At 39.1% G+C, this 27,246-nt stretch overlaps 1 protein-coding gene across 5 annotated transcripts in view; it reads right to left on the minus strand.

Annotated features, from left to right (window-relative positions):
* The window catches only part of LOC139454534 (inositol 1,4,5-trisphosphate-gated calcium channel ITPR3-like), a 202,863-nt gene extending 187,090 nt beyond the window's left edge, over positions 1-15,773 (minus strand). For 4 of the 5 annotated variants that reach the window (XM_071236311.1, XM_071236310.1, XM_071236308.1 and 1 more), the window contains exon 1: positions 15,712-15,773. In XM_071236311.1, the coding sequence (XP_071092412.1) occupies positions 15,712-15,727 (16 nt within the window). In that variant the 5' untranslated portion in view covers positions 15,728-15,773. Of the gene's footprint in view, positions 1-13,831; positions 13,849-15,711 lie in introns of those variants that run through there. The other variant, XM_071236307.1, reaches the window with a different exon arrangement.
* Positions 15,774-27,246: the final 11,473 nt, after the last annotated feature.

A 27,246-nucleotide genomic window follows, 5' to 3' on the forward strand; every position in this document is an offset into this window, starting at 1 on the left:
TAACATCAATAGAGAAATGTCTTCTAAAAGCAGAGTTCATTATGTCATGCGCCTGTGTTTATGAATCACTATCAGCCAGTGATGATACAAGGTGTTCGCGAAAAGGTGAGCGTGTCCTGCTCCACCAGTGGGACCCGTCAAAAACACATGCAAAGGCAAATAAAGAAGAAGAATAAAACTCCACTGTACGACTGCATCATGAGCATGTGTTAATGAATCACCTCCAACCAGCGAAAAATCACACATATATGTAGCGCACATGAAACAATTGCGCATATATGTAACACACATGACACAATCCCACATATATGTAGCACAAATGAAACAACCACACATATATGTAACACACACATGAAACAATCACACATGTATGTAACACACACATGAAACAATCACACATGTATGTAACACATGCATGAAACAATCACACATATATGTAACACACACATGAAACAATCACACATGTATGTAACACATACATGAAACAATCACACAGATATATAACACACACGTGAAACAATCACACATATATGTAACACACATATGAAACAATCACACATGTATGTAACACACACATGAAACAATCACACATATATGTAACAAACAGATGAAACAATCACACATATATGTAACACACACATGAAACAATCACACATGTATGTAACACACACATGAAACAATCACACATGTATGTAACACACAGATGAAACAATCACACATATATGTAACACACGCATGAAACAATCACACACGTATGAAACAAACATATGAAACAATCACACATATATGTTACACAAACATGCTAAAATCATACGTATATGTGACACACATATGAAACAATCACACATATGTAGTACACATGAAACAATCGCGCATATATGTAACACACACATGAAACAATCACACATATATGTAACACACACATGAAACAATCACACATGTATGTAACACACACATGACACAATCACACATGTGTGTAACACACATATGAAACAATCACACATGTATGTAACACACACATGAAACAATCACACATGTATGTAACACACAGATGAAACAATCACACATGTATGTGACACAGACATGCTAAAATCATACGTATATGTGACACACATATGAAACAATCACACATATATAGTACACATGAAACAATCGCGCATATATGTAACACACATGAAACAATCACACATAAATGTAGCACACATGACACAATCACACATATATATATAACACATGAAACAATCACACGCGTATGAAACAAACATATGAAACAATCACACACATATGTAACACAGACATGCTAAAATCATACATATATGTGACACACATATGAAACAATCACACATATGTAGTACACATGAAAAAATCGTGCATATATGTAACACACATGACACAATCACACATATATGTAGCACACATGACACAATCACACACATATATATAACACATGAAACAATCACACATGTTTGTGACACACACATGAAACAATCACACATATATGTAACACAAATGAAACACACATACATGAAACAATCACACATATATGTAACACACACACACACGAAACAGTCACACATATATGTGACACACACACAGGAAACAGTCACACATATAGGTGACACACACACACGAAACAGTCACACATATATGTGACACTCACAGGAAATCTTCACATACATACACAAACAACCACATGGATGTGTCACTAGCACAAAACATTCACACACATACATGGATCTTACATGGAAACATCATTTACAGCACACATGTAAACAATTAACTGCACTAAGAGCCGCAGTTCAGCGAAACAGAAAAGCATGTTTAGTCCTGTCATGACTCATTCCTGAGTAGAAGAAACATTAAACATATTAGTGGAAGCTCATTTGCAGGAGAGACATGTTGTTTTTTAAGAACATATTTTGGCATCGTTTGGATATTTGGTTAGGTCAGAGAACGCCATATTGTTGAAAATGAAATTCAAGTGACAATTAAATAAAGATCTGCTAAACAAAGAGTGTATTGTACGATTTCAACTACATCAAACGCAGGTATTTATGAATTAGTATCAAAAGGTACCTCAATCCTGCCCACCGGTGGCACCCGTCACAAACACATACAAAGGCAAGTCAATTCAGGATATTCGGACATTAATCTCTAACGCAAGGTGTGATGAGGACTTATTCTCTCTATAAATCTATATTTCATATTTCCGTCTGACATGTCAAGAGTAAAATATTAATCATTCATCACCTATAGGACAAATGTAAACGCCATAGCATTGAGTGCAGTAACTCTTGTATCTCACAGGGCTGAAACAGTTGGAACCGACACGTTCCGACAGAGAGAGAGGGCAGAGAGAGAGAGAGAGAGAGAGAGAACGGAGAGAGTACGAGAGAGGGTGAGAGAAGAGAGTAAGAGAGTGAGAAGAGAGAGAACGGAGAGAGTACGAGAGAGGGTGAGAGAAGAGAGTAAGAGAGTGAGAAGAGAGAGAACGGAGAGAGTACGAGAGAGGGTGGGAGAAGAGAGTAAGAGAGTGAGGAGAGAGAGTGTGAGAGAAGAGAGTAAGAGAGTGAGAAGAGAGAGAACGGAGAGAGTACGAGAGAGGGCGAGAGAAGAGAGTGAGGAGAGAGAGAACGGAGAGAGTACGAGAGAGGGTGGGAGAAGAGGGTAAGAGAGTGAGGAGAGAGAGTGTGAGAGAGAGAGTGAGAGTGGAGGGAGCTTGAGAGAGAATTTGAGAGAGAGAAGAGAGAGATGGAGGAGAGATAGTGAGAGTCAGAGAAAGTGGGTAGAGAGTGAGAGAGAGAATGTGAGAGAGAGTGTGAGAGAAGAGAGAGAGGTAGAGAGACGAGAGAGAGGGAGATAGAGGGAGAGAGAGGCGAGAGAGAGGGAGATAGAGGGGAGGAGAGAGAAAGGGGAGAGAGAGTGTGGGAGAGAGAGTGTGGGAGAGAGAGAGACTGAGAGAGAGAGGAGAGGGGAGAGAGAGAGACTGAGAGAGAAAAAGAGGGAGGGTAGAGGAAGGGGAGTGAGTGAGTGAGTGAGTGAGTGAGTGAGTGTTTGAGTGAATGAATGAGTGAGTGAGTGAGTGAGTGGGTGAGTGAGTGGGTGAGTGTGAGTATCTCGCTGCTTTTAGAGGTTTTCCAGAATTATGACGAGGGTAATATCTGGAATTAGTGTCGTAAACTGCCAGGTAATAGAAAGGATACACCATGTGTGATGGTGGCGAAAACTTAGACAAAAAAAGAAGTGATAATTCGGTCATTGGATGGTGATATATCTGACAAGGGTGATCATCAATGGGCCTTCAGTTTGCGGAGTTTCGGTGACTGTTTTCAGCCAACAAACGTTTTGAGAACGTTTGTAATATTTTTTATCAAATCCAATTTTCAAGTGTAAACTTTCTTTTGCCCGGCATGTTATAATGAATGCAGTAAACATAGTGTGCCATGTGTATGTGTAATGTGTATGTCTCGGTGAAGCGTCAGCCACGCCATATTCAGGTGAAATAGAGAGGCTTCACGGATACAGTTAACAGTGAATTCATCTGCAGGAGTCTCTATGACAAGTAGCAATAACATGCATTATACGATCTGAAACTTGAAAGATTGATCAGCTCCGGGCGATCCTCTTAATATGAAACACAGATGTCGATCACCACGTAATGAACAAACGACGTCTAAAGTGCTAGAAAAGATGTGTTTTAGGACGGGGGTAGTTTTCAAATGGGCACACTCTACTAAATAAACTTGACTGACGAGCCTCGTGGCTTCGGTTATATTCAATAGATCTTTTCTTGTGTCTCGTATTTCATCTCGCATTTTACACTGAACGCAAACCACTGACAGTTAGTACATTAAAGGAGCGCATAAATACACTTTAGCATTGGTGTTATCTTGGGGTGATGGTTTTGATGGGTTTGCAAAGCTTTGATTTGACGTTTGACACATGGCGAACAATTACAAGAATTGATCTCCAAATATATGAATGGTAAAGTGAGTGAGTGAGTTGGGTTTGATGCAGCATTGAGCAGTATTTTAGGTTTTTCACGGCGTGAAATGTGGGAGGAAAACCCGAAGTGATGCATGTCTTAGATTTTGTCTTTGAATCGTTTCGAGGTTTTTGCCTTTGCATGTGTTTGTGACACCGGTGGAGCAGGATACGCTATCCTTGTCAAGAACACCTGGTATCATGACTATGTAATAGTAATTACAAAACACATACTTCTGATATAGTCGGAATTGTTCAATGGACTCTGCTTTTTGAAGACATTTCTTATGATTATTGAAATTGTTTTGCCCTTTTAAATCTTTCGACATGTTGATATCCATATAACTGATTCTAAAACGTTAGGGGCATGGTGGTAGTCTGGGTATTTTACGTCATACCGCACTTGATTCACAAAAACAAATGGGGCGAATATTCTGCCGTTTGTTTGTCCGCAAAAAGTGAAAACACATTTCCAGAGTTCGTCGTGGCGCTATTCTGTCGCGAGGGCACGTTTGTTGCAACGGTAGAGTACGCGTAGATACCAACTGCCGAAGCCTTGATCTTACCAAACAAAAGCGACAAAAACCCGTTTCAATAATCACAAGAAATATCCATGTAAATAAGGATGCTCTTTAGTTACTGTATGTACCTGGGCGGTGTGGTTCAAAGGCCGGATTCCTCGTCAAGCATAAGACCATCACACAATTCCTCACCTAAATTGCATATGGAATAGCTCTGAGTGTCAATTTGGGGATTATCAAAAGCTACTTCAAAGTTCATTCACGATGTTATGAATGGAAAAGCAGGTATACACGTATCTTAAGGAAGGAAACTATTTTGAAGGACAATACTTAGGACTCATGAAACAGCCACTCCTGGATGGTGGCGAATGAAAACCCGGGACATCGTTAGGAGAGGATGGAATGGGCTTTATCTGGACAGGTGCAAGGACGCGGACTCATTCCTGGAGATAAGGGCCCCACTTTTACCTGTACTGTACCCTGGAATCGGCACATCACTGACAACAAACTTTGCTCTCAAGAATCACTCATCGTATTCACGTTTCAAGGTTGCCAATTAGAGCAATTACGTTCAGGAGTTCTCGTTGCCGCATCTGACACGCTGGGCGCAAGCACTGTAGGACGTGGTGCGGTGTTTTTACTGAGGCTTCAGGCTACTGGCTTTGCTCCTTCTGTTTAAGTTTTGCATCGATTCATTCCAGATAATACGTGCATCTACATGCACAGTGCTTAGAGAGCCAGGTCGATTGAATTACGAGGGTAACAATCAAACAAGATTTAATATGAAACTCCCATCCTCAGATCTAAAAATACTGGCCTCGGGAAATGCTCAAAATGACATATAATCTCAAAAAAATATAACAGTAAGCATTGATCGCGGTTTGATGAACGCACGAAGACAACACTTGCTTAAACCAACAGCTACAGGCTTGACTAAAGTCGACATAATGCTACAAGCGATACGACATGGCATTTCACTTTCTCATTTACTCTATCGTCCTGGTGTTAATACTACCGGGTCGATGTGTGTGTTTTTAGGATTTATATAATAGAAGCAAACGTTAGGTGTACAGCTTCAGGAAACAGCATGCCACACTTCGCTACTGGTGATTGCTCCCTAATGAACTTCAGAACTTCAGGTGAATAAACAGAAAGTGTCATTTTGTGCTAAACGATTTTGTTTAAATTGATAGCGTACAGTTACATTAAGCAGACCACGTGACAAATGCAATCAAAGGTGTTAATGACTACCTTTTAAATCTCGGGGAAATGAAGCACTTTTACATCTGACTGCTAAACAATAGGGTTATGCCAGTTAGTTACAGTGTACACGGAATAGAAGGACTATTTTCTGTTTGAGTTGATACTAAGTATCATCCGTTAGAATAGGCACTGATGATAAGGACGTGACTTGGTCGATGCATATCATCGTATTCCAATTAAGCCCAGAGGTCATTAATTGGATTGTTTAATCCAGGATGGATTATTTAGAGACCGCGTCATATAACAGCAATATTGCTGAGTGCGGCGTTAAACATCAAAGTTGCTGGGACCGTTTACAAAAAAGTGGTTTTAGGTATGTATATAAACGGAGGTCACACGGTTCTAACTACTTTAAGTTCAAAGGTTGTAAAATGGTCAACTTTATGCGAACTCAAAAAATGTATTCTATGTATACACATAAATGTGTTCACTATATGATAAAAAATAACGTTTTGAATATCGTTGCGGCTGGGACCATGAATTCGCATAAAACGTCATCACCACTGCCCCCCCCCCCCCAAAAAAAAATAAAACCTTTGAAAGGATCATTCATGACCTTGTTATCAGCTTCAAATACCGAATCACAACGGACGGCTTCCCGTAACATCGGCGCTTATGCAGTCGAATAATTCAGCTGAGCTGACAGTCATCTCCAGCTGGTGTCCGAGATAGAAGCTTTATTTATGAACATCGAGATATATCTATTTAATTATTTATCAAAGTTTCTATCAAAGTAATTTGAGCATTGTTGGATTAATTGTAGGCCAGTGGGTTGGGTAATACGTAGGTCAGTGATTATTTATTAGAAAATTACCCTCGTATTAATCGTTACGCTGACATGGCCACAAACCGATTTGTCGCAACAGCTCATTTGATCAATTTTTAAAAATTGCAACTCAAATCAGTTAAACGGCTTCACAGTAAATGGCGCTATTAGGACTATACAGACTCGCTTTGTGGGGCGTGGCAGACAGTACAATACCATACATTGAACAATACAATACAATGCAAAACATTACAATACCGTCAACAGATGGGATACAGCACTGCTCCGACAACATGGTAATTATTGATTATGTAATACTATGTGATGTTATAATCAAATTATTTGATACTATAATGTAATTTGATAGAGGAAATTGACATATTAATTATACAGGGAACAGCTATATGTCAGTAGTCGCCATGGTGTATTACACACACATGTAAGATGTAACAATTTCAGAGTTTTCAAGGCTTTCCAACGAAAATATGATGATGACATTTGGAAACGTTCAAGCATATTGGTGTGCTTACTCACTAAGTGGTGTAATAAACTATACTCCAACATATACTCAGACTATAATAACTACATACCTAATGTACATATAGCGACGGGGCCGTCGGGTAGCCTAGTGGTTATAGCGTTCCCTCGTCACGCCGAAGACACGGGTTCGATTCCCGACATGGGTAAAATATATGAAGCCCATTTCTGATGTCCCCCTCCGTGATATTGCTGGAATATTGCTAAAAGCGACGTAAAACCATACTCACTCACTCATTTACAGGGAGCATATCTCTACATACCATACGACCCTAAAATTAGAGGCGGATTCTTAGGGAAATGAAAGTGTTCTATCGTTTCTCCTAAAAAGGAATCTGAACAAAATATCCTACCCTGCCCTCTACAAATCCTTTGGCCGGAATCTCGGGATAATAATTTCGTTTCACACTGGTTTAGCAATATTTAACAATATGATATCGTATTGATACCTAAAAACACGCCTCACACATGCGGTTGAAAGCTGGATTTAAAATGTATAGCGGGACGGGTGAACGCTCCAAAGTACCTCGCCACCCGAAACTCAAGAAGGAATGGTTCCTGATGTTCCTTTAGTCACGTGATCAAGAACATTTCCGACAGGGGCATTAATGGTGCCGACATTGCTATCTGCTATCGGGAGTGCTGCGAAACAATTATGTCACGAGACATGCTATTACAGATATACACGAAGTACTGGTCACCGAATCCCAAGTTCACACCAATAAACATTCTGACAAACATCTGAGTGTGTTTGCGTTCGGTTAGTACAGTGTCAATTAAGTACAGTTTGTGATCTTCTCCATCTATTCGTTGCTTCAATTAATTAACGTCATTTACTTCCGCTATTTGTCTGTGGTCACTGTCGGACATATGTCAGAAGGGTAGAGGGTAATAACAGAAGGTAATGACAAATGATTGTAAATATGATTCTGCTCATGGAACCGAATTAAGTATAGGAGAAACCATTTCTAGGAGGGATTACCAGCGATTGTAAACCCTAACATGAGGTGACATACTGAGGTTTATAAAACTGGTCTAAAACCTCCACAAGGGGAATAAGTACGAATGGACACATACTTCTAGGGGAGTAGTGAAATAAAATATGTCATCATTTGCTGTAGCGAACGAATACATTACATGCGATACATAAATATAGACACATTGCAGAATTCGGTTGACGTCCGCACGTACCATATGTTCGTTCATATGCAGTTATCACTCACGCGTTAAACCGTGCTGTCTGATTTACATATCGAAATTAAAATTCAGTTATGCGATGAGCGGCTTTTGGATAGATAGCCATGTAGATATGCTAAAGCAACAATAAGCTTTATAATACATTTTGAACGGATGTGAAACATGGTAATACTAACGTTATAGAGTGATCAGACGAATTGGGTTATCTATAAACACAGACGCTTCTCTTGGAACAAACGATGCATGGATGGTTGTTCAATGAACGAGTGAATGAATAAATTGGTGGTTGGACGAATGGCTAAATGGATTAATGAATGAGTGAATAAATGAATGAATGAATTCTGTGTTTTGCATTCATTGACAGACGGACGGACGAACAAATAAAAGAACTTAGAAAGAGTGAACCCTGAAGATAAATGAAAGAAAATGAATTGAATGAATGGATAATGAACGAACGAACGAACGAACGAACGAACGAACGAATTTCAAGTTTACATTGTACTTTCATACTTAATGATAATTTTAAGTGTGCCTCTGCTCGGTGTTAATATGTTTGTAAATTCTAAAGGTATTGTCAATATATATGTCCCCTAGGGCCCCATCGAATAGCATCACTAAAAGGAACGCCAGGCCAGATATATTGACTTTCAATGCCATCACCATCTGTCAAAGCCAGCTCTACACATCCCGAGTGTTTGCCTACATCTTTGATCCTTCAATTAACATCAATACCTTACCTGGTGGTGGTATTTAGACCAGGTAGGAGGCAGCGGACGTGACACTCACACAATACCACCCGTCACTTTCCCCAGGCCGTATATTACATTACCGAGAGCTGCTGTGGGTCACGAGGTATTGATGACTCCACAAACACACTGCAACATATGTCCCTCGCTAACACAGACTGTTTAGTGCCACGGGACCTTTAAGCCTATTTTATATACTACCATATGCCTTTACGATTTTACAAGTCAATAGGAAAGATATCGTTTCCTATATTTACATCCACTTAAAATGTTTATCAACAACCAATTAACTGTTGACATGTGATTGTGTGTTCCAACATTGTATTTGCTAAGAAATACATGCTTGTACATTGCAATTGGCCAGTTATACCTGTTTTTTAAATACATGTATATTTGTCATGATGAGATTAGCAGGCGCGATAAAGAAAACTATTTGTGATGTATATTTGATCGAATAAAAAACTGGTGTACATAATACGCTTACTGATAATAAACTCCCTTGTTTATGAGCTTTTGCAATAAATCATTACGTATTTTTTATTGTAGCGATACTGAGTCGAGTGTTCCTCGCTTTGATGAAATGTATTAACGTGATTAATCACACGTGAAATGCACACATGCTGTTAGAACTCGCTGCGTGGGGTATTGGTTAAGCAGTGGAAGGGAGATAACTCTTTTTTCACAGCGATTTTAATTAAGATAGTGGCATAAAGCACACCGCGTTTCCACTGATTAGGACCGAGGTCCCCACGGCTCAAAGTCACGCAGTGCCAGAGAATGCCTCACTTCACGAATGTGTTGTCCGTCCAATTTGTTTTTTTCATTCAATGACTGCTTTTCGGATAACTTTCTGATAACTTTTAACGCTCGTATCAAGCAACGCCAAATTGAAATGATATTTACACATGGAAATAGTCAATAAATTGGAAACGCTGACGATTTCTTATGTTTGGAATGTGATTTGATGTGGAGCGTATATGCGGGTCGGTCATGAATGAATATCACCCTGTAGGACACAATTTTGCTAGACTCACATTTTTTTTATTTTCAGAAGTCACCCGTACTATGCGCACTAAACGCCCACGTTTTTACACCCACCCACAAGCTGGTCACACCTGTTAAGATACATGGCACGTGCTTTGATACAAATCTCGGAAAAAAGTTGTAAACATGAAGAGGTGTTTCCTTATTTATTTGAATTTCTGCCAAGATAGGGCTGTGTTTAAGGACAATCTTCGTATAACATGCCTCAATTAAATATATACAAATTATACCAAGGAGATAACTACGTACACAATATACGTATACATATATATATTGAAAACCTTTTAAGTGGTTGATAATTCACAAGAAAACATATATTAGGTCTATATTAGGCATTTAGGAGTGTTACACATAAGGGATATATATATATATATATATATATATATATATATATATATATATATATATATATATATATATATATATATATTGTTAAGTAAGTGAGTTAATTTTAGTGTATTTCTTTCATGTCATAACTAGATATGATAACTTCAAAGTACCAGCTTTTTATTATAATTATGATTTAATATATAGTTGAACTGGCATGAAAAACTTTTAAGTATTAATCTGTTTAAGAGACTATGGCTCAATCATACATGTCAAGCTTTCGGTGATTGCATTCAGTGTCATGTACATTCATTATAAGGACAAGCGTGAAACTTATGTGAATGTACACAACACACATGAATCGCGCGGCATATGGTAGTAACTCCATTGTCCTGTTGCTGGAGTTGGGAGGTGATGCAGAAGAATACATCACTGATTATTCCCAAATCTCCTTGTGCTGCTGAGATCGACATGCATGTAATACCCCAGCACTCCATGTCATCAGGGGGATGTGAACGTGAGCCTTTAAATACACACAGAATAAAATATGTTCCTCGGTAGCCAAATATGTACTTCGGACATATCTATGTGCAGAACGTGTGTTTGAACACATGCTTATAGTCGGAATTGTACAATGGTCTCTGCTTTTAGCTGAGATTCCTTATGATTATGAAATTTTTTTGTCGGTCATATTTTTATTTTTTAATCACCCTATATCCAAGCAAAGCAATTTGTCATTATAGATACATGTTTTAATACTCCGCAGTCCATGTGTCATTGTGCAAATACCCATGATCATTGCGTAATGAAATGTAAGAAATAAATCGAGTGATTATCATTTTGAATCAAAATTCAATATTTGCAGACAAAATGACTTTATTGTTTGGCTGACACACCCTTTTATTCAACAAACATTCCCTGAATGGAAGTTCGCTTGACTCTTCCTGTATAACAATAACAACAAAAACTGGTGTTGCTTTTTCTCTATAAGAAACTGTTGTACAAATATTTTGATAAGTGTAAAAACACTGTATATCGTTATTTACAGTGTATATAATTATTACGATATATCATTTGAGGCTAACTTTGTCGCCCAGTATCGTCGTCATTATGGATTATATCAACTGCCGATCACTGGACAACATATATCATTAATACAACCGATATCATATATCATTCATACAATACATGCCATAGCTAGTTGAGCAATATTTACAAACATCACATGGAGCAAAAAATTCATTTGTTCTAAACTTATCATCATATCACTTATTTGGTACATATTTAATATGAAACATAACAAACAAAATACCAAGGAACAATCCTGTTTCACAATCCCACGGAGGAATATTGAATTTGTGTTGTGAATGACCCAACACGAGACGATTGAGACAAACATGTTCGCCAATAAAGCCACCATTCCACAAATCTCCATATCGATCTCAGACCAGTCCCTAAACAACCACCTCCCTCAGCAACCTCGCAACAACCCCTCCTCGGCACGTGCAGCGAACTTCTTTAATAAGTAACCTGTTAGGAAACGCTTGTTTGTCAATAGGCGTTAATCACAACACGAGACTATGAACAGAGGATATGTAAATCATCTGTAACATAGAAAAGCTGCACAATCTTCATGACAGTTCCACTGACGGACTGACAGCTGGGGGCAGCTGAAGACAGCACAGGTTGCAATATGTTGTGTGAAAGAACACACTGTAGTTAGGTGTTATTAACACACATGCTGCCATGTGTATGTTTTTTGGCGTTATCTTGAGAATGCCATATTGATCTCGCCAACTTTAAGTTTTTGCTTATCAAAACGTCAAAGGGTATTCGCTCTCAGATCTCTTAAACAGGAAATGAAACAGATTCCAAATCTAATGGAACAAACAAATAGAGTTAGTGAGTGAGTGAGTGAGTGACAGTTCCAAGAGGGGAAAACAATAGTGGGCTTCACACACTCATACAAACCACTTGGCACATAACGTCAGTGATTGGACCTTAAGTCATAAATAATAGCTCCTAAGACAACAAAAGTAGGTCATATTATCGAAATAATATAGATCCCGTTTTAAGCCGCTTTTAACAATATTCCAACAATATCCCCAGAAATGGGGAATCAGATTGCGAATCGATCCTGCCCGGATACCAAAAAAAAGTACCAATGTTGGTATTAAACGAATGTGGATGATATAGCTGAAAGCAAATTAATGGTTGTTTCGAGACTGAGCAGATGAACCAGGCCATTTGATGCATAGCTAGTGGTGATGCTCAATTTGTACCATCAAGAATACCAGTTTTATATCGCATGATGTTTGTCCCTGGTTAAACATATAGAAGTTGCCAATCAGGGGTCCAGCATTTCACATATGGCACATTCTGTGTACTTGGGAGAATTACCGCTGGACATGTCCTATCATTTGATGATGACGGTGTAACTGTATCATAATAGTAGAGACTGGTACATCTTGTTTGACACAAATATATTGTTTTTTAAGTGTAAGAAGATAGCTTTTCTTTGCTTTATACATGGGTGTGTTATTGATAGAAAATGATTGTAAATGTTGCTCTTTTGTTCGGTAGCATCTTTAACTGTATCTGGTAAACGTATATCGGTAGGACAATAGCTTGATGCTTGCCTGTGTTTAAGTTTTCGACTTTTCTCTATGTCTTAACCTTTCCCCAGTAATAGCAAGTCGCTACATGGCTGACATATTGCCGATGCGAGGTTAAATTCTAACTCACTCATCCAGTAATAGGAAAGACCCCTATTATCTTTACGTCGTATATATGAGTCTTTTATAAGTCATTTGAAGTAATTCAGTGAATTATAATGACATAAAACATGTATACAAAGATATAAGCATTAATTGACATTGAATAGCAATGAGGGGCTGACATTCACCACCCCATGTCTCTACTGATACCCTCAATGGCCTCAAAAACACAGATGGAAGACCCCCCAATCAAGCCAAAGCCATACCAAAAAAGTCTTCAATCAAGCCAAAGCCATACCAGAAAAGGTCTTAACCATATCAAATATTCAGCATTAACAACTGTAACAGACCGGTTTAATAACATACATTTACACAATATTTGTTTCTTTGTTTGTTGAAAGGTCGCGGTCGAATGTCAAGAGTACTGCAGATATGATAATGTCACAAATACATCAAATGCATCGTTACCCCTGAAACGTAAGACAAATATATATCAAATGAGCCCTTCCGTCAACCTGACAACAGTCTGGATTCAGAAACATCTGAAAAAAGTCCCCGGACCTCATGTTGAACGTTTTTCACCATATAAATACTAATATGAATAGAATCCTAAGGCCAATATTTATTACGTACATACTGGGTCTTGTCATCAAATGTATCCAGTAGATAATGTTTAAAATAGTTAGTACATAACATGAAATATGTGTTATAAACACTGGTTGTACCTACCGTCCATTGCCATCTTATCGTTGTACTGCAACGACGAGTGTACACATTAAATAAAGTATTTCATAACATGAATGAAATGTGTCCAACTTCCATGAAACTTTAGCGTGAACCTCACTTATCTGCGTCAGATAACTACAGCTTATTTTTCTATCTGTGCCCCGAGAATGCCAGCAAGAATGGCGCGAGTGCGTTCACCAGAGTACCGTTGTCGTGGCCTTTTCTTTTCATAAACAAAGACATAATTATGTAAACTTCTCAGTGCGGGTTGTTTACTATCATTACACCTCTGACTCTCTCGCCAGCTCTGCGCAGTTGGTGGAACATTACACACATCAATACACACATGCAGCGTTCAGGAACACCCAAACAGACACAATCCATTAACAATTGTGTCTGGTATAATACATGGTATATATCATAACCGCAAGCCATAGAACTATACCTTCATGACGCAAATGTCACCTAATTTTATTGGCAGTTTTGTTCCGTTCGACCGTATAACTGCAATTAACATTACTGGTAGATGGGTTATGTAGCTCCACTTTATGAGAGGTGGACTCACTAATGTACATATAACATATATGCACTCATAGGACACGTAGATAATGCAGTATCTATAGCCCTTTGGGGCACGTTGATACCAAATTATACACTATTTATAGGGCACGTTGATACATAAATATATACTATTTACAGGACACGTTGATACATAAATATATACTATTTATAGGACACTTTGATACATAAACATAGGCTATTAATAGGACACGTTGATGGATGAACATACACTATTTATAGGACACGTTAAAACATAAACACATACTATTTATAGGACACGTTGATACATAAATATATACTATTGATAGGACACGTTGATGCATAAATATATACTGTTTATAGGACGATATTGATACATAAATATGTACCTTTTAAGGGCACGTTGATACATATTTATATACCTTTTATAGAACACGTTTATATATAAACAAATACTTTTATAGGACACGTTGATACATAAATATATACTATTTATAAGACACGTTAAAACATGGATGTATACTATTTATAGGACACTTTGATACATTAATTTATAGTATTAATTGGATATGTTGATACATAAATATAATATTGTTTTAAAGGACACGTTGATACATAAACAAATGCTTTTTATAGGACACGTTGATTCATTAATATATACTATTAATATTCGTCGATACATAAATATAATATTGTTTTAAAGGACGCGTTGATACATAAATATATACTATTTATAGGACACGTTGATACATAAACAAATACCTTTTATAAGACACGTTGATAAATTAATATATACTATTAGTAGGATGCTTATGGTAATGATTTTGTTGCGATTATTTATGTTATTGTATACCAGTAAGCATTCCAACCGATATAATATTAACGGTGTCCGGACTATAGAGGTTTAATTGTATCTAAGTTTATATCGGTGATGATTATTATATAACTATATATCTTTTAAAATACTGGTTTTAGTTTCGCTTCTAGAACTTGCATACCGTTTATATAGTTTCATTTTGTAGTACATCTCGTTTATATACTTGTAGTCTTTAAACGATGGAATTCTATGCCAAGGGCATTCATTTGAAATCGGTATTCCGTACTCGTCAACATCAAACTGAAAATAACTTTTTCTAATCACCTTGAAAATTACTTCCGTTATATTTAAATTGATATTGTTTTTACCTTTGAGAAGATTGCATATTCTCGTGCTCTGTATACCGCCTTGAACACAAAAAACAGCTCTCTCCTAACACAAACAACACTCAAGAGCACACAAAAATGTTTCCCGAGAATAACAGGTCATTTTAAATCACAACGTGAAAATGATTATATATACTTACACAGCAACGAATACATCCTGTTTGTAACTGATGAAAGTGGATATAAACAAATATCTATCCAAGTTCGGGTTTGGGGTCCAACGACATCCACAGCGGAAACTTCATCTGCTGTGCAACATTAGGAAGATGGAGAACACCTGGTCTGCGAACACCTCTCTGCGGTGTATAGGATAATAATGTATATTGTAATATTTGAGCTCGGTGTCGTGCAGCTATGCTCTCCACACGTGTATTACGACAGCATGGGGTGATTTAGCTAATTTCCCTCGCGACTTGTCAATCTTTTGCTATGGCGTTCTCCAAGTGTCCACACAACGCACCTCGCTGTTGCGTGTGGCATGGAGTCTAGGAACACGTGTTGTCCTTATACACGACCCGTCCCTCTGGCACCGGTAGTCAACCCTAGGGCTTTACCCCCCTACTTCTAATAAATTAGTGAAAAACATATCTGATAATTACAACTCCATTCTGTTGGTACGGTGTGATTGAATGGGCCTATCACACATGGGATGATATGGATGGTAAAGCAAATAGGACTATGTTAATACATTGCTGCTGAGGATATGATGTATGTGAATACACGAGCGTCACGAGTTAATAGTGTATATATGTACAGAACACGCGGAACATGAAGCAAGGCTAGGTGTGTCTTACGTCAATTAGCCCTGGTACCACAGGCACCTAATTAATATAATGAGAGGCTATCGCATTGCAGATGTAAGTCCAGGCAAGCACCGGGACATTGCCTGTTGACCAACTGTTGTAGGGATTACGTTAATCGTTTTATATCTTGATGGGAGTGATTATTACAAGGGTTGGGTTGTGGAAATAGGCTCCCGTTTAGACACCACTGTAATTTGGTGCTTATGGTAAAAGAATTTGGCAATGAAATGTTAATGGGGACACATCGACAGATGTTTCTCAAACAGAGGTGTGTGTTTGTTTCTTCCTTTGTTAAAGTGATTCAGACTCTTGTTGGGAGGCAGCACAGTTGACCTGTAGTCTAAGGCACTAGGTGGGTGGGGTAGTCTAGTGGTTAAAAAGTTCTCTCGTCACGTCGAACTCCCGGGTTCGATTCCCATATGGGTACAAAGAGTGAGGCCCATTTAGGGTGTGCCCCGCCTTTGGAATAATGTTACAAGCGGCGCAAACCGATAGTCACTCACTCATAAGGCACTGCGATTGGGCTTTCTACAGCGGACACGCTGTGATATAACAAAAATACTATTAGAGGTGGAGTCAATATCGCTTAATCTCAGCATCAACTAGAAGATCGAAATGTATGCAGCAGATGTTTAAGTTTCACATGAGAACAAACTCAGGCGCAACATGTTTAGGTAACGGACTTTTTAATGAGGTCATAGAAACTGGGTCTTGAACATAACCTTTATCATGTGGCTAATTGACACAGTTCTAGCGTTACACTGATTGAATACCAGAACAGTTTGACTAATTATTAACTGTTTCAGCTACCGTGTCATGCTTCCATCCTAGTTTAGTCGTATCCTGGCTTAAACTCTGATATGAACATTCACTCATTTGAATAGGATTGGTCTAAAAAACTCGAAGGTGGGAGGTGAAATGGGGTTTAACGTCGCTTCCAAGATTATTACACTAATATACTTATGCATGCACGTGTGTGTGTGGCTGCTTGTACCAGTCTGGACTGGTTCCGATTTATAGTGCTAGCCCTCCGAGATACCTTGCCGCAGTTTAACATGAATACCCACATCAGACACAGTATACTGACTCCGAGCTGACCAGTCCTTGTTTGAGCCCCTTCATGCCGAGCGCCAGACAGGGTAACAACAAGTACCATCTTTTAACGTCTGTTGGTATGACGCGGCGAGGATCGAACATTGATCAATGTGTTAACTGAGAGAGATACACCGCCAAGATGGGCCCCGTATTTCACTCTCGCTCTAAGGGTATCGCTTGTCTGTCCAATGTAGTCGGGTGCATCCTGACCATAGTGTGACATAAATCAAGGTTTTGGGAGTACAATTCATATTTTCACGGACATAGAAGGTTTTTGCGTCTTTGAATATAACATAACTACGCTGTAAAACATGTAGACAAGTACCACAATTAGCTCTGTTACACTATTGTACTGTTTTACATTCTTGTTTTCCTTTTAGGAAAGAAGCCATTGTAAGAATCTGGTTTTTTTTGTATGACGGGGGTTACAGGAATTGTAATTGAGGTATTGTTTGGAATTGGTTGGTTTGTAATATACATCTGTTTCATTGTTATAGTTTTGTTATTGTAACCATTACATCTAGCAACGATATACTTTTATCGTTCATCTCTAAAGTGAAAGTTAAACTTGGATGGAGTGTCTGTAAAATATTTATTAAACACTGCAAGTCGTCCTCACTCCGATTCCACAGAACAAAACAATCACCTAAAATCTGTTTGAATTCCCTGTCCAAATTAGTTGCCGAATTGTTAATCAATGTTTTAGTATAATTTTACTTCCAAATAGCCAAGTGCGACTGTTGCATAAGTAGGGTCCATTTTTGTCCCGTTGAGCCTGTGACATGCTTGTAATGAGAACTATTAAATTTAAAAGTATTATTGTTTAGAATAAATAGATAATGATGATATAGACTATGTGACCTTACCGACAGATCGGGGCACGGGTGGCCCAGTTGTTAATGGCACCACACATCTCGAGTTGCGTCCCTTGGCTTGCCAGAAAACTAGTATCGTGATTCCATCGCCCAGATTTATACTGATTGTGTTTCTGGGTTTGTCAGCACCATACCCATGCTTGTGGTTTTCACCAAAGCCGTAAGAGTCTAAGACCTGCATTCGACACGGGCTTTAATTCAACATGAAGCTGTCACATTGAAACTAAACTCACTCATCACGTTCAGACTAATGGTGCTTGGACTATGCAAATTAGCTCGGCTCAGACTAGGGTGGGCGTTTAATACTAGGCTCAGTCGGAATGGTACAATAGACTCTGCCTTTAGCAGATTTATGATTATGAAAATTGATTTGTCGCTTATATTCAGACAGTGTACGCATGTGTTCTCGGTCGTCGGCGGGACGAGCAAACCTTCCTCCTGTAGGCCACCTAGCACAATGACCAGTTGGATGAATCAGAAGCACTCCGGATGACCCAGCGGGGTATGGAAGTACGGTGTCTCGCCTTTACCAACAAACAACTTGAGAAAGCTCCAGTCAAAAGCCAAAAGTAAACACATATTAGGAGTACACTTTTGAAATGACAAAATCTCAGCTGTTGTGATCAGTATGTTTGGTTTGAGGGAGAGTCAGTATTACACCGACACGTTTAACGTGATCCTCACACAAACACGACACAATATACCCTTTTAACTCACAATTATTGAGCATGTTAACGCCGAGTGTGCTACAGCTAATGTGATTTTCAACCTCTAGAGAAAGCGTCTTGCGTTGTATGGAGGTATTGACAGAGAGCAATACCAGTAAGCCTACACGAGGGGCTGTTGCAAGATTTAACAAGATCAGCAATTGGATCACACCCGTCAAATTATCCAGACTTTGGACATTCTGATAATGCCATGGGACGCCCAGTCCGGCATTAAATCACCCCTACAGTGTGTGAATATGGTTGTTCATGGGGTTCAGCTGAGTTCGGTTTTGACATAGTTTAACGTAACAAGATAGAATTCTTCAGTTTAGGTCGGTAAATTATTCCTGTGTCCCTTGAGTGAAAGGTGGTTGGGTATGCTAGTTGTTAAAGCATTCGCCTGTCACGTGGATGATCCGATTCGAGCCGTTAAGTAGATATAAGTGAAGCGGAATTGCTGGAATATAGGAAAGGTGCAGTAAAACACCATTCACTCATGAACTCACTCATAAACTCCCTCGTGAACTCAATCATGAACGCATGCAATCATCTACTCAATCATGAACTCCTGACTAGGATCTTGATGGATGGTGTACCATCCACTGAATCTAGGGAGACTGCCGTCTCCTCTCTTTATCACAACACTATGACACAATAATAATCAGTCAGACGTGAAATATTAAACTTTTATCATTCTAAAATAATTTCCGTTTGGTTATACTATTCTATTTCCTATTTCTTAAAGAGCCCCTTAATGCCGAGCGCCAGACAGGGTAACAACAAGAACCATCTATTAACGTCTGTTGGTATGACGCGGCGGGGATCGAACATTGATCAATGTGTTAACTGAGTGGGATACACCGCCAAGAAGGGCCCAGTATTTGTTGCCCCCGTCACAAACACATGCAAAGGCAAGAAAATGTCAACTTGAAAAAGTGACACCTGTTACATCATAAACAATGAATGACGTATTATCGTATTGTTCTCCAACATGAATGACCGATTTTTGGTTTAGCGCCTCTTTGAACAGTATTTCACTTGTATCTAAGCGTGTCAGCTTGACGTGACAGGAAAACCCAAGTGACGCTTACCACGAGCACGGGAAACCCACGAGCAAAGGAAACAAAATGAGGGCGAACCGGGATTCGAACCTACGATCATATGCGTCAGGCACGCATAAGGGACGCATCTCTGTATATCGAACTGCGGTGCCTTAGCCAACTGGGCCTTCCGTGTTGCTGTTCAACAATGAAAAAGCCTTCTTACTACTGAAATTACTAAAATGCGCATGTACAAATTTCGGAAAGTTTTTAAACTTGATCAAAGAACTCTTATGGATAATCTTACAAATATCGCAAAGGCAAGTCAGATTCAATTTAAAAGTTCATATACGTGAATTGATCGTATTTTCTAAACTGTTTTGAAGAATTTTAGAGATGCGAAGGCTGCATGTCCCGTTCACTCCTCATCATCAATGTTGGAATACACTCCGCGTGGTTGACATTTGCTCTGCGTTCTGACTGTGACGACAGGAGCTGAATATTCCACGGCAGTAACGACACCAACATCCTCCCCGGGTAATATTGGCATTAATTGCATACTTTTATTTCTCCAGCTTTCTCGTTTCGATGGGAAGTGATATAAATCATTATGCAACAGTGAATTCAAAATGGCTTTCAGAAATCTGAAATGAGAAAGCCACCACGAATTTCAATAGGATGAGATCGATTTCATAAACTGATGGCTCGCTAGGGCTGTTTTTAACGCAAGGGTCTCACAAATATATTGCTGTTTTCACTCCATTGCATCAGTGACAAGTTCACAGCGAGTGGAGTAATTAGGACGTGCACTGGTGCCTTGCGTGAAGATGTGCTAAATGTACCAATGGTGATGGATTGAGTGCGGTACTGGATCGTCATCCGGGGGGATAACTCTTTTGGGCATTTTGAATGAACATTAATGGGGAGACAACTCCGATATATGTTACGATGTACGGCATTTCCCTTGGAATTTTGTACATTCATACATATTCCTGAAATGAAGAATGTATTCTTGAACACAGACAAACAACCCCCACGTCGCTGGGGAAAACCCTGGGAATTCGCTGGCATGAACAGATACAGTTGCGTTGTTTCTGATCCTTCAGACACTTTAATCCAGAACTCAGCATGCCCGTTATCGAATATCCTGATTATCAAACCGAAGAAATGCACACCAAAATTATCGCCTCGATCCGTGCCTGGACTGAAAGTGAAGGCCAACAACATTCTACAACAATCTATCAATGTATATAATTAGTATCTGTTCGACACTTTTTAATCAATGATGACCGACACCTCATCGCCACAGGTATATTGACACCTCAGGAAATTCCCCCCCCCCCCCCCCCCCCCCCCCCCCCGCCGTCTCCCCCGATCTTTTGGGCGTGCAGTGCTTGATGTGAATGTTGTGCGGCGCGCTGTCACTTACAGAAGCACTGATGTAGTTTTTATGACATTTCTCATATAATGCTGGTATCATTTAAATCTATTTGTTGTAACCAAACTACATAAGAGGCTACTATAGAGCAATTCGAGCACAAATACCCTCAGGACATCTCTCACTTTGATGAAATATACAACCAGTGTAAGCATGAAATTACGCGTACTAAATGAATTAGAAGACGCGAATTACGATAAATCCTTCGAGGAACAAAATGTGGTTATATGAATTATGAAGAACTGACTTTCGCATTATGTTCATATGAGTATGAAACGTCATCGCTCTGACGTTGATACAGTTTGGTTAGCACTCTATGAAGGTTCCAGGCCAGTGAACTCACTCAAAGTGAGAGTCAATATGTTTTACGTTCTGCTAGAGATCGTTTAATATATAGAGGTTATCACGCAAGTGTGTTTGGGGATGGTAAATATCCTGCATTAGGAATAAACATTGTATTAAGCGAGCATTGGCGAGCTATATACATAGAGTTTGTTCCTAATACAGGATATTTACCATCCCCAAACACACAAGCGTGATAACCTGTTTATCGTATAATGTCATTCTTTAATTCTGTGCTTGAAAATCGGTTTCCCTCTCTCACAAACATTACCGAAACATTGCGAGTTTTCCTGGAATGCGCGCATTAATATTTATTACGTCACAGGGTAAGTGATGTGTCAGTCGGACAGTGACAGTAGCCAATATAGTTTCTTATACAGTGGCGAAGCAACATATACGAAAAACAACCATTGTTTTTACTTGCCTTTCGCGGCAATCCATCGGTCTGTCCGCTGGAGTAACTGCCCATTGTCAAAGGGCAGCTACTCTAACCCTAGTCTATGAGACATCACGGCCACGTTCAGACGTTGTTGACAGTCGGCCTGTCCTGTCATAACGTTAAGAAGTGCAGTCAGATGTACACACAGCGACAAAACGAAACAAGGTAACAATTCAAAAATATTTCGGCCAAATCCAACTATTTTAATTTGTGGAAAAGCCGCAGAGGTTTACAAGCACATATATGGCTACTGATCCCGCTTGGCTAGACCTAGTGCCCTCGCAAAATTGTTTCGAAATTTACATAAACAAAGTTGCCCAAACTTATAAATTGCCTTAGCTACGTCACAGTTAGACACTGATTTTCAGTATATTAGACTGTTGTTTGATAATGATAGTAATCATCCCTGTAGTTTATCCAGATTCCCGATGGTTAATTCTGACTCGATCGCCGAATGACAAGGGCGACTCCATATTTGTTTATAAATACTGAAAGTATTTCTACTTGACCTTTGATATTTGCATTTCTATCCGCATATGACCCTAAGGGATATCGTTTTTATCCGTTGACTTTATCCTGCCGAGAAACCTACCCATTATATAACAATTGTTATTCGGCAGTATAATATATTGTTAAGCAATGTTTGTGACTGTATTACGTTTCTGTTGAGATTCGGTAGAAGCTCATTGCGTTGTATTTTGACACTTATTAGTTGTCAGGAATATAGTACTATTTAGTGTCAGCCGTGGCGAGGAAGAATATTTAGATGCTAGTGTTATTAGTAAACTTCCGGAATAGCATGGACTGATGTGGAAAGGTGAGTGTCTTGTGTTCAAGAGAATTGGAATTACTATCATCTGGATTTAAGAAAAAACTGAAAGGATTTGCTTGAATTTATGCGATTTCAGATAGGAATCAAGTCCAATTATGACAAAACATTTGATATTTCGATTGGGTTTAACCACTATCCCACACGACAAACTGAAGGGAAAACTGCATTCCTTGATCCATGGGGCTTTTGTCATAAACGTGGCGACCATAGACACAGCTACATCTCTATATTCCAATTTTCAGAACCATTTGTAAAAAATAAAAGCAAATGTCATCTGAAGTTAACTGTGAAAATGGTAGGTGAAATGCTGGACTTCCTCATTGGTAATATCTATGTGGACCTTTTGGCAAGAAATAGGAATGCCCCCTCCTTGCTGAGGAATTGGAGTTTCTGCTCGGATTGGCAAAATCAAGGATTTCGTATTCAGATCTGTGCCTAATGATTCAAAGTGACCATAAAGATTCCTATGACTGTATGACAAGAGGAATGACTTCACCTTTCCAATATTCAGCTTTCCCTTTTTATAAATTGCCTTAGTTACGTCACAGTTAGACACTGATTTTCAGTATATTAGACTGTTGTTTGATAATGATAGTAATCATCCCTGTAGTTTATCCAGATTCCCGATGGTTAATTCTGACTCGATCGCCGAATGACAAGGGCGACTCCATATTTGTTTATAAATACTGAAAGTATTTCTACTTGACCTTTGATATTTGCATTTCTATCCGCATATGACCCTAAGGGATATCGTTTTTATCCGTTGACTTTATCCTGCCGAGAAACCTACCCATTATATAACAATTGTTATTCGGCAGTATAATATATTGTTAAGCAATGTTTGTGACTGTATTACGTTTCTGTTGAGATTCGGTAGAAGCTCATTGCGTTGTATTTTGACACTTATTAGTTGTCAGGAATATAGTACTATTTAGTGTCAGCCGTGGCGAGGAAGAATATTTAGATGCTAGTGTTATTAGTAAACTTCCGGAATAGCATGGACTGATGTGGAAAGGTGAGTGTCTTGTGTTCAAGAGAATTGGAATTACTATCATCTGGATTTAAGAAAAAACTGAAAGGATTTGCTTGAATTTATGCGATTTCAGATAGGAATCAAGTCCAATTATGACAAAACATTTGATATTTCGATTGGGTTTAACCACTATCCCACACGACAAACTGAAGGGAAAACTGCATTCCTTGATCCATGGGGCTTTTGTCATAAACGTGGCGACCATAGACACAGCTACATCTCTATATTCCAATTTTCAGAACCATTTGTAAAAAATAAAAGCAAATGTCATCTGAAGTTAACTGTGAAAATGGTAGGTGAAATGCTGGACTTCCTCATTGGTAATATCTATGTGGACCTTTTGGCAAGAAATAGGAATGCCCCCTCCTTGCTGAGGAATTGGAGTTTCTGCTCGGATTGGCAAAATCAAGGATTTCGTATTCAGATCTGTGCCTAATGATTCAAAGTGACCATAAAGATTCCTATGACTGTATGACAAGAGGAATGACTTCACCTTTCCAATATTCAGCTTTCCCTTTTTGTCGAGCAAACTGCCAGGATCTCCAAGAGTTGGGTGTCTACACTTTTAGGTACAACTAAACATGCCCTTTAAACGACAATTCCTTAGAGCGTCATACGACTCTTTCCTAAAACAGGTTTGATCAGGGTTATAGTATTCAAGGCCTTAGTAAGGCTTTTAGAACGACTTATGGTAGACATGTGGAAGATATTTCCAATGACTGAAATGATGTCCGATGCAATTCGCTCTTTTGGCCTGTACAACGTTCCCGTGTTTTCGGGGAACACCTGCCTTTGTATGTTTTTGTGACGGTGCTACTACTGGGGCAGGATTCCCTAGCATTTGCGTGACAAACTGGTTTCATCATTAATTGATCGTGATTCATATACATAAACACATGCCATTCTAATGAAAATCAGATTTATAAAGAGCTCGCTGCGGCTACACGAAGATCTGAGGACATCCCATTCCAGATCACCTCAGAACATTTTGACAATCAAGTTCCAAAATGGCAGCTTCAATTCCAGATAACACTTTGAAATATATTTTGCCAAATGTCTTTATTCAAAATTTGAAAGCTGAACAAAATGTAATTCTGGAATTTCTGATAGACGACTGAGATTGTACGGTAGTAGTCGCCTACATGCTATGCAACGTCTCTTTCGTTGCAAATGTTTATCCCATTGAAGAAAGAGATGGACGATGAACGTCGTTCGGAATTACTCGTGTTTGTCTTTTCGAGGTTGCATGAATACATGGAATAACTTCACGTATGTACCACCGCCCCACATGTAAAACGTTCATGTGCCTCCCACCACTTTACATGTAAAACCTTCATGCATGTACCATCATCCCACATGTAAAATCTTCATGCACTTACAGCATCCTACATGTAAAACTTCCATGTGTGTAGCATCACCCTACATGTAAAACCTTCAAGTGCCTACCACCACTTTACATGTAAAACCTTCATGCACGTACCAGAAGCCTACATGTAAAACCTTCATGCATGGACCATCATCCTACATGTAAAAACTTCATGCGTGTTTCCATCACCTTGCATGTGAAAGCATCCTACATATACTGTCATTCTACATGCAATGTACCACCCAAAATAAGCCATTACCCACTTTCAACGCTGCAACAAAAGACCTCGTATATCTAGAACCGCACGGGGAACTGAGTCTATTCTGATAACTACAAACGAGCACCTTGTGCAAAAGGACATGGCACATGGCGGAATGCACTATCTATCTGCAAATTAACAAACATTTCACAAACAACACAGCTCTCTGATGATTCTATTGTATGGTGTTAGGACAGGGACATGAATCGTCTAATAGCAAGAGATCAAAAGAACCGGCCAGTGTTTTATCTTCATGACAAACAACAGACAAGACCAGTGTTGAATTTTCCAATTCCGACCGTTGATTGAACATGGAAGAACTATTAATGCCCTGTGTGACGAAGTTAGAAATACACATTAACCAATTTCCAATATTTTGATAATTGTTAAGTGCTAGCATAACCTAATGTGTTTTCAATAGCTGCAGAAATGTAACACGACCTATCGCCACCATCACGTGCATTGGGTGATTTGATGGTTGTAGCTCAACATGGTATTGTACGACGTTTTGACAAGTGGTATCAACTTCCACCATCTCAACATACACCACACGCCCCCACACGGGAGAGGCTTTCTGTGTCACTGTGGAGAAAATGCTACATTGGCGTCAATTAGAACCTTCGCCACACGTGCCATCGGACCTTTTTCTGAAAAAAATGGTTTTCAATGGTTTGGATCAACCAGTAAGTCAAGTTAGTATCGCAGGGTCAATTGCGTCTGCAGATGTGAACCTCATTCAATAGCTGTCGCCTCCTAATACCAATAGTTGCATTGGTAGTCTGGGTGATCAGTCCTTATCATCTCGTCGACGTCTTGCCATGCAGCCGATGACGTATCCGGCGATGGCGCTTTCATGCAAGTACCTCACATCATATTTGACTCGTATGATTTTCTTCCGTTCGCAAGGAAACATTTTCCAAATCGAAAAAGGCTTTAAGAATATAATTCAGATACTGTTCTCTTTGATGTCTTACACTATACATGTCATCTTGAGATTCTGAGTTTATAAGCTTTATTGACAATGGTTTTATTATATTTCCTATCGTACTGTTGAAATATTTATTCTGTGCTAGATAGTAGGATAGTCAAGATAGAAACCAATGAATAATTTGTCTAAGTCCTTTACAAAACATGAAGTACTTGAATTACTGGTACGTCTGATAAGCCCATCCTCATAAAATTGGAAAACATTTTCAGGAAACATAAATTTTCAGTATCTGTCAGCTGGACCTTATGATCAAAGACAACTAGGACACTCCTCGAAACCAGACCATGATTCATATAGCCTTTCTGCACATACATGACTGTAGTACAAAGTGTAGCTCCATCATGACTTCAGTCTCATTGGGGAGACAAATGGTCTTCCCGCACGTGTAGCAATGCTTACATGGCGAGGAACCACGCTGTCAACCAGCAATATCCAGCTGTGCCAAACCAGTGGTTTAC

The sequence above is a fragment of the Haliotis cracherodii genome, unplaced genomic scaffold, assembly GCF_022045235.1.
Source record: "Haliotis cracherodii isolate W230 unplaced genomic scaffold, xgHalCrac1.p SCAF_10, whole genome shotgun sequence".
NCBI classification, from domain to species: Eukaryota; Metazoa; Mollusca; class Gastropoda; order Lepetellida; family Haliotidae; genus Haliotis; species Haliotis cracherodii.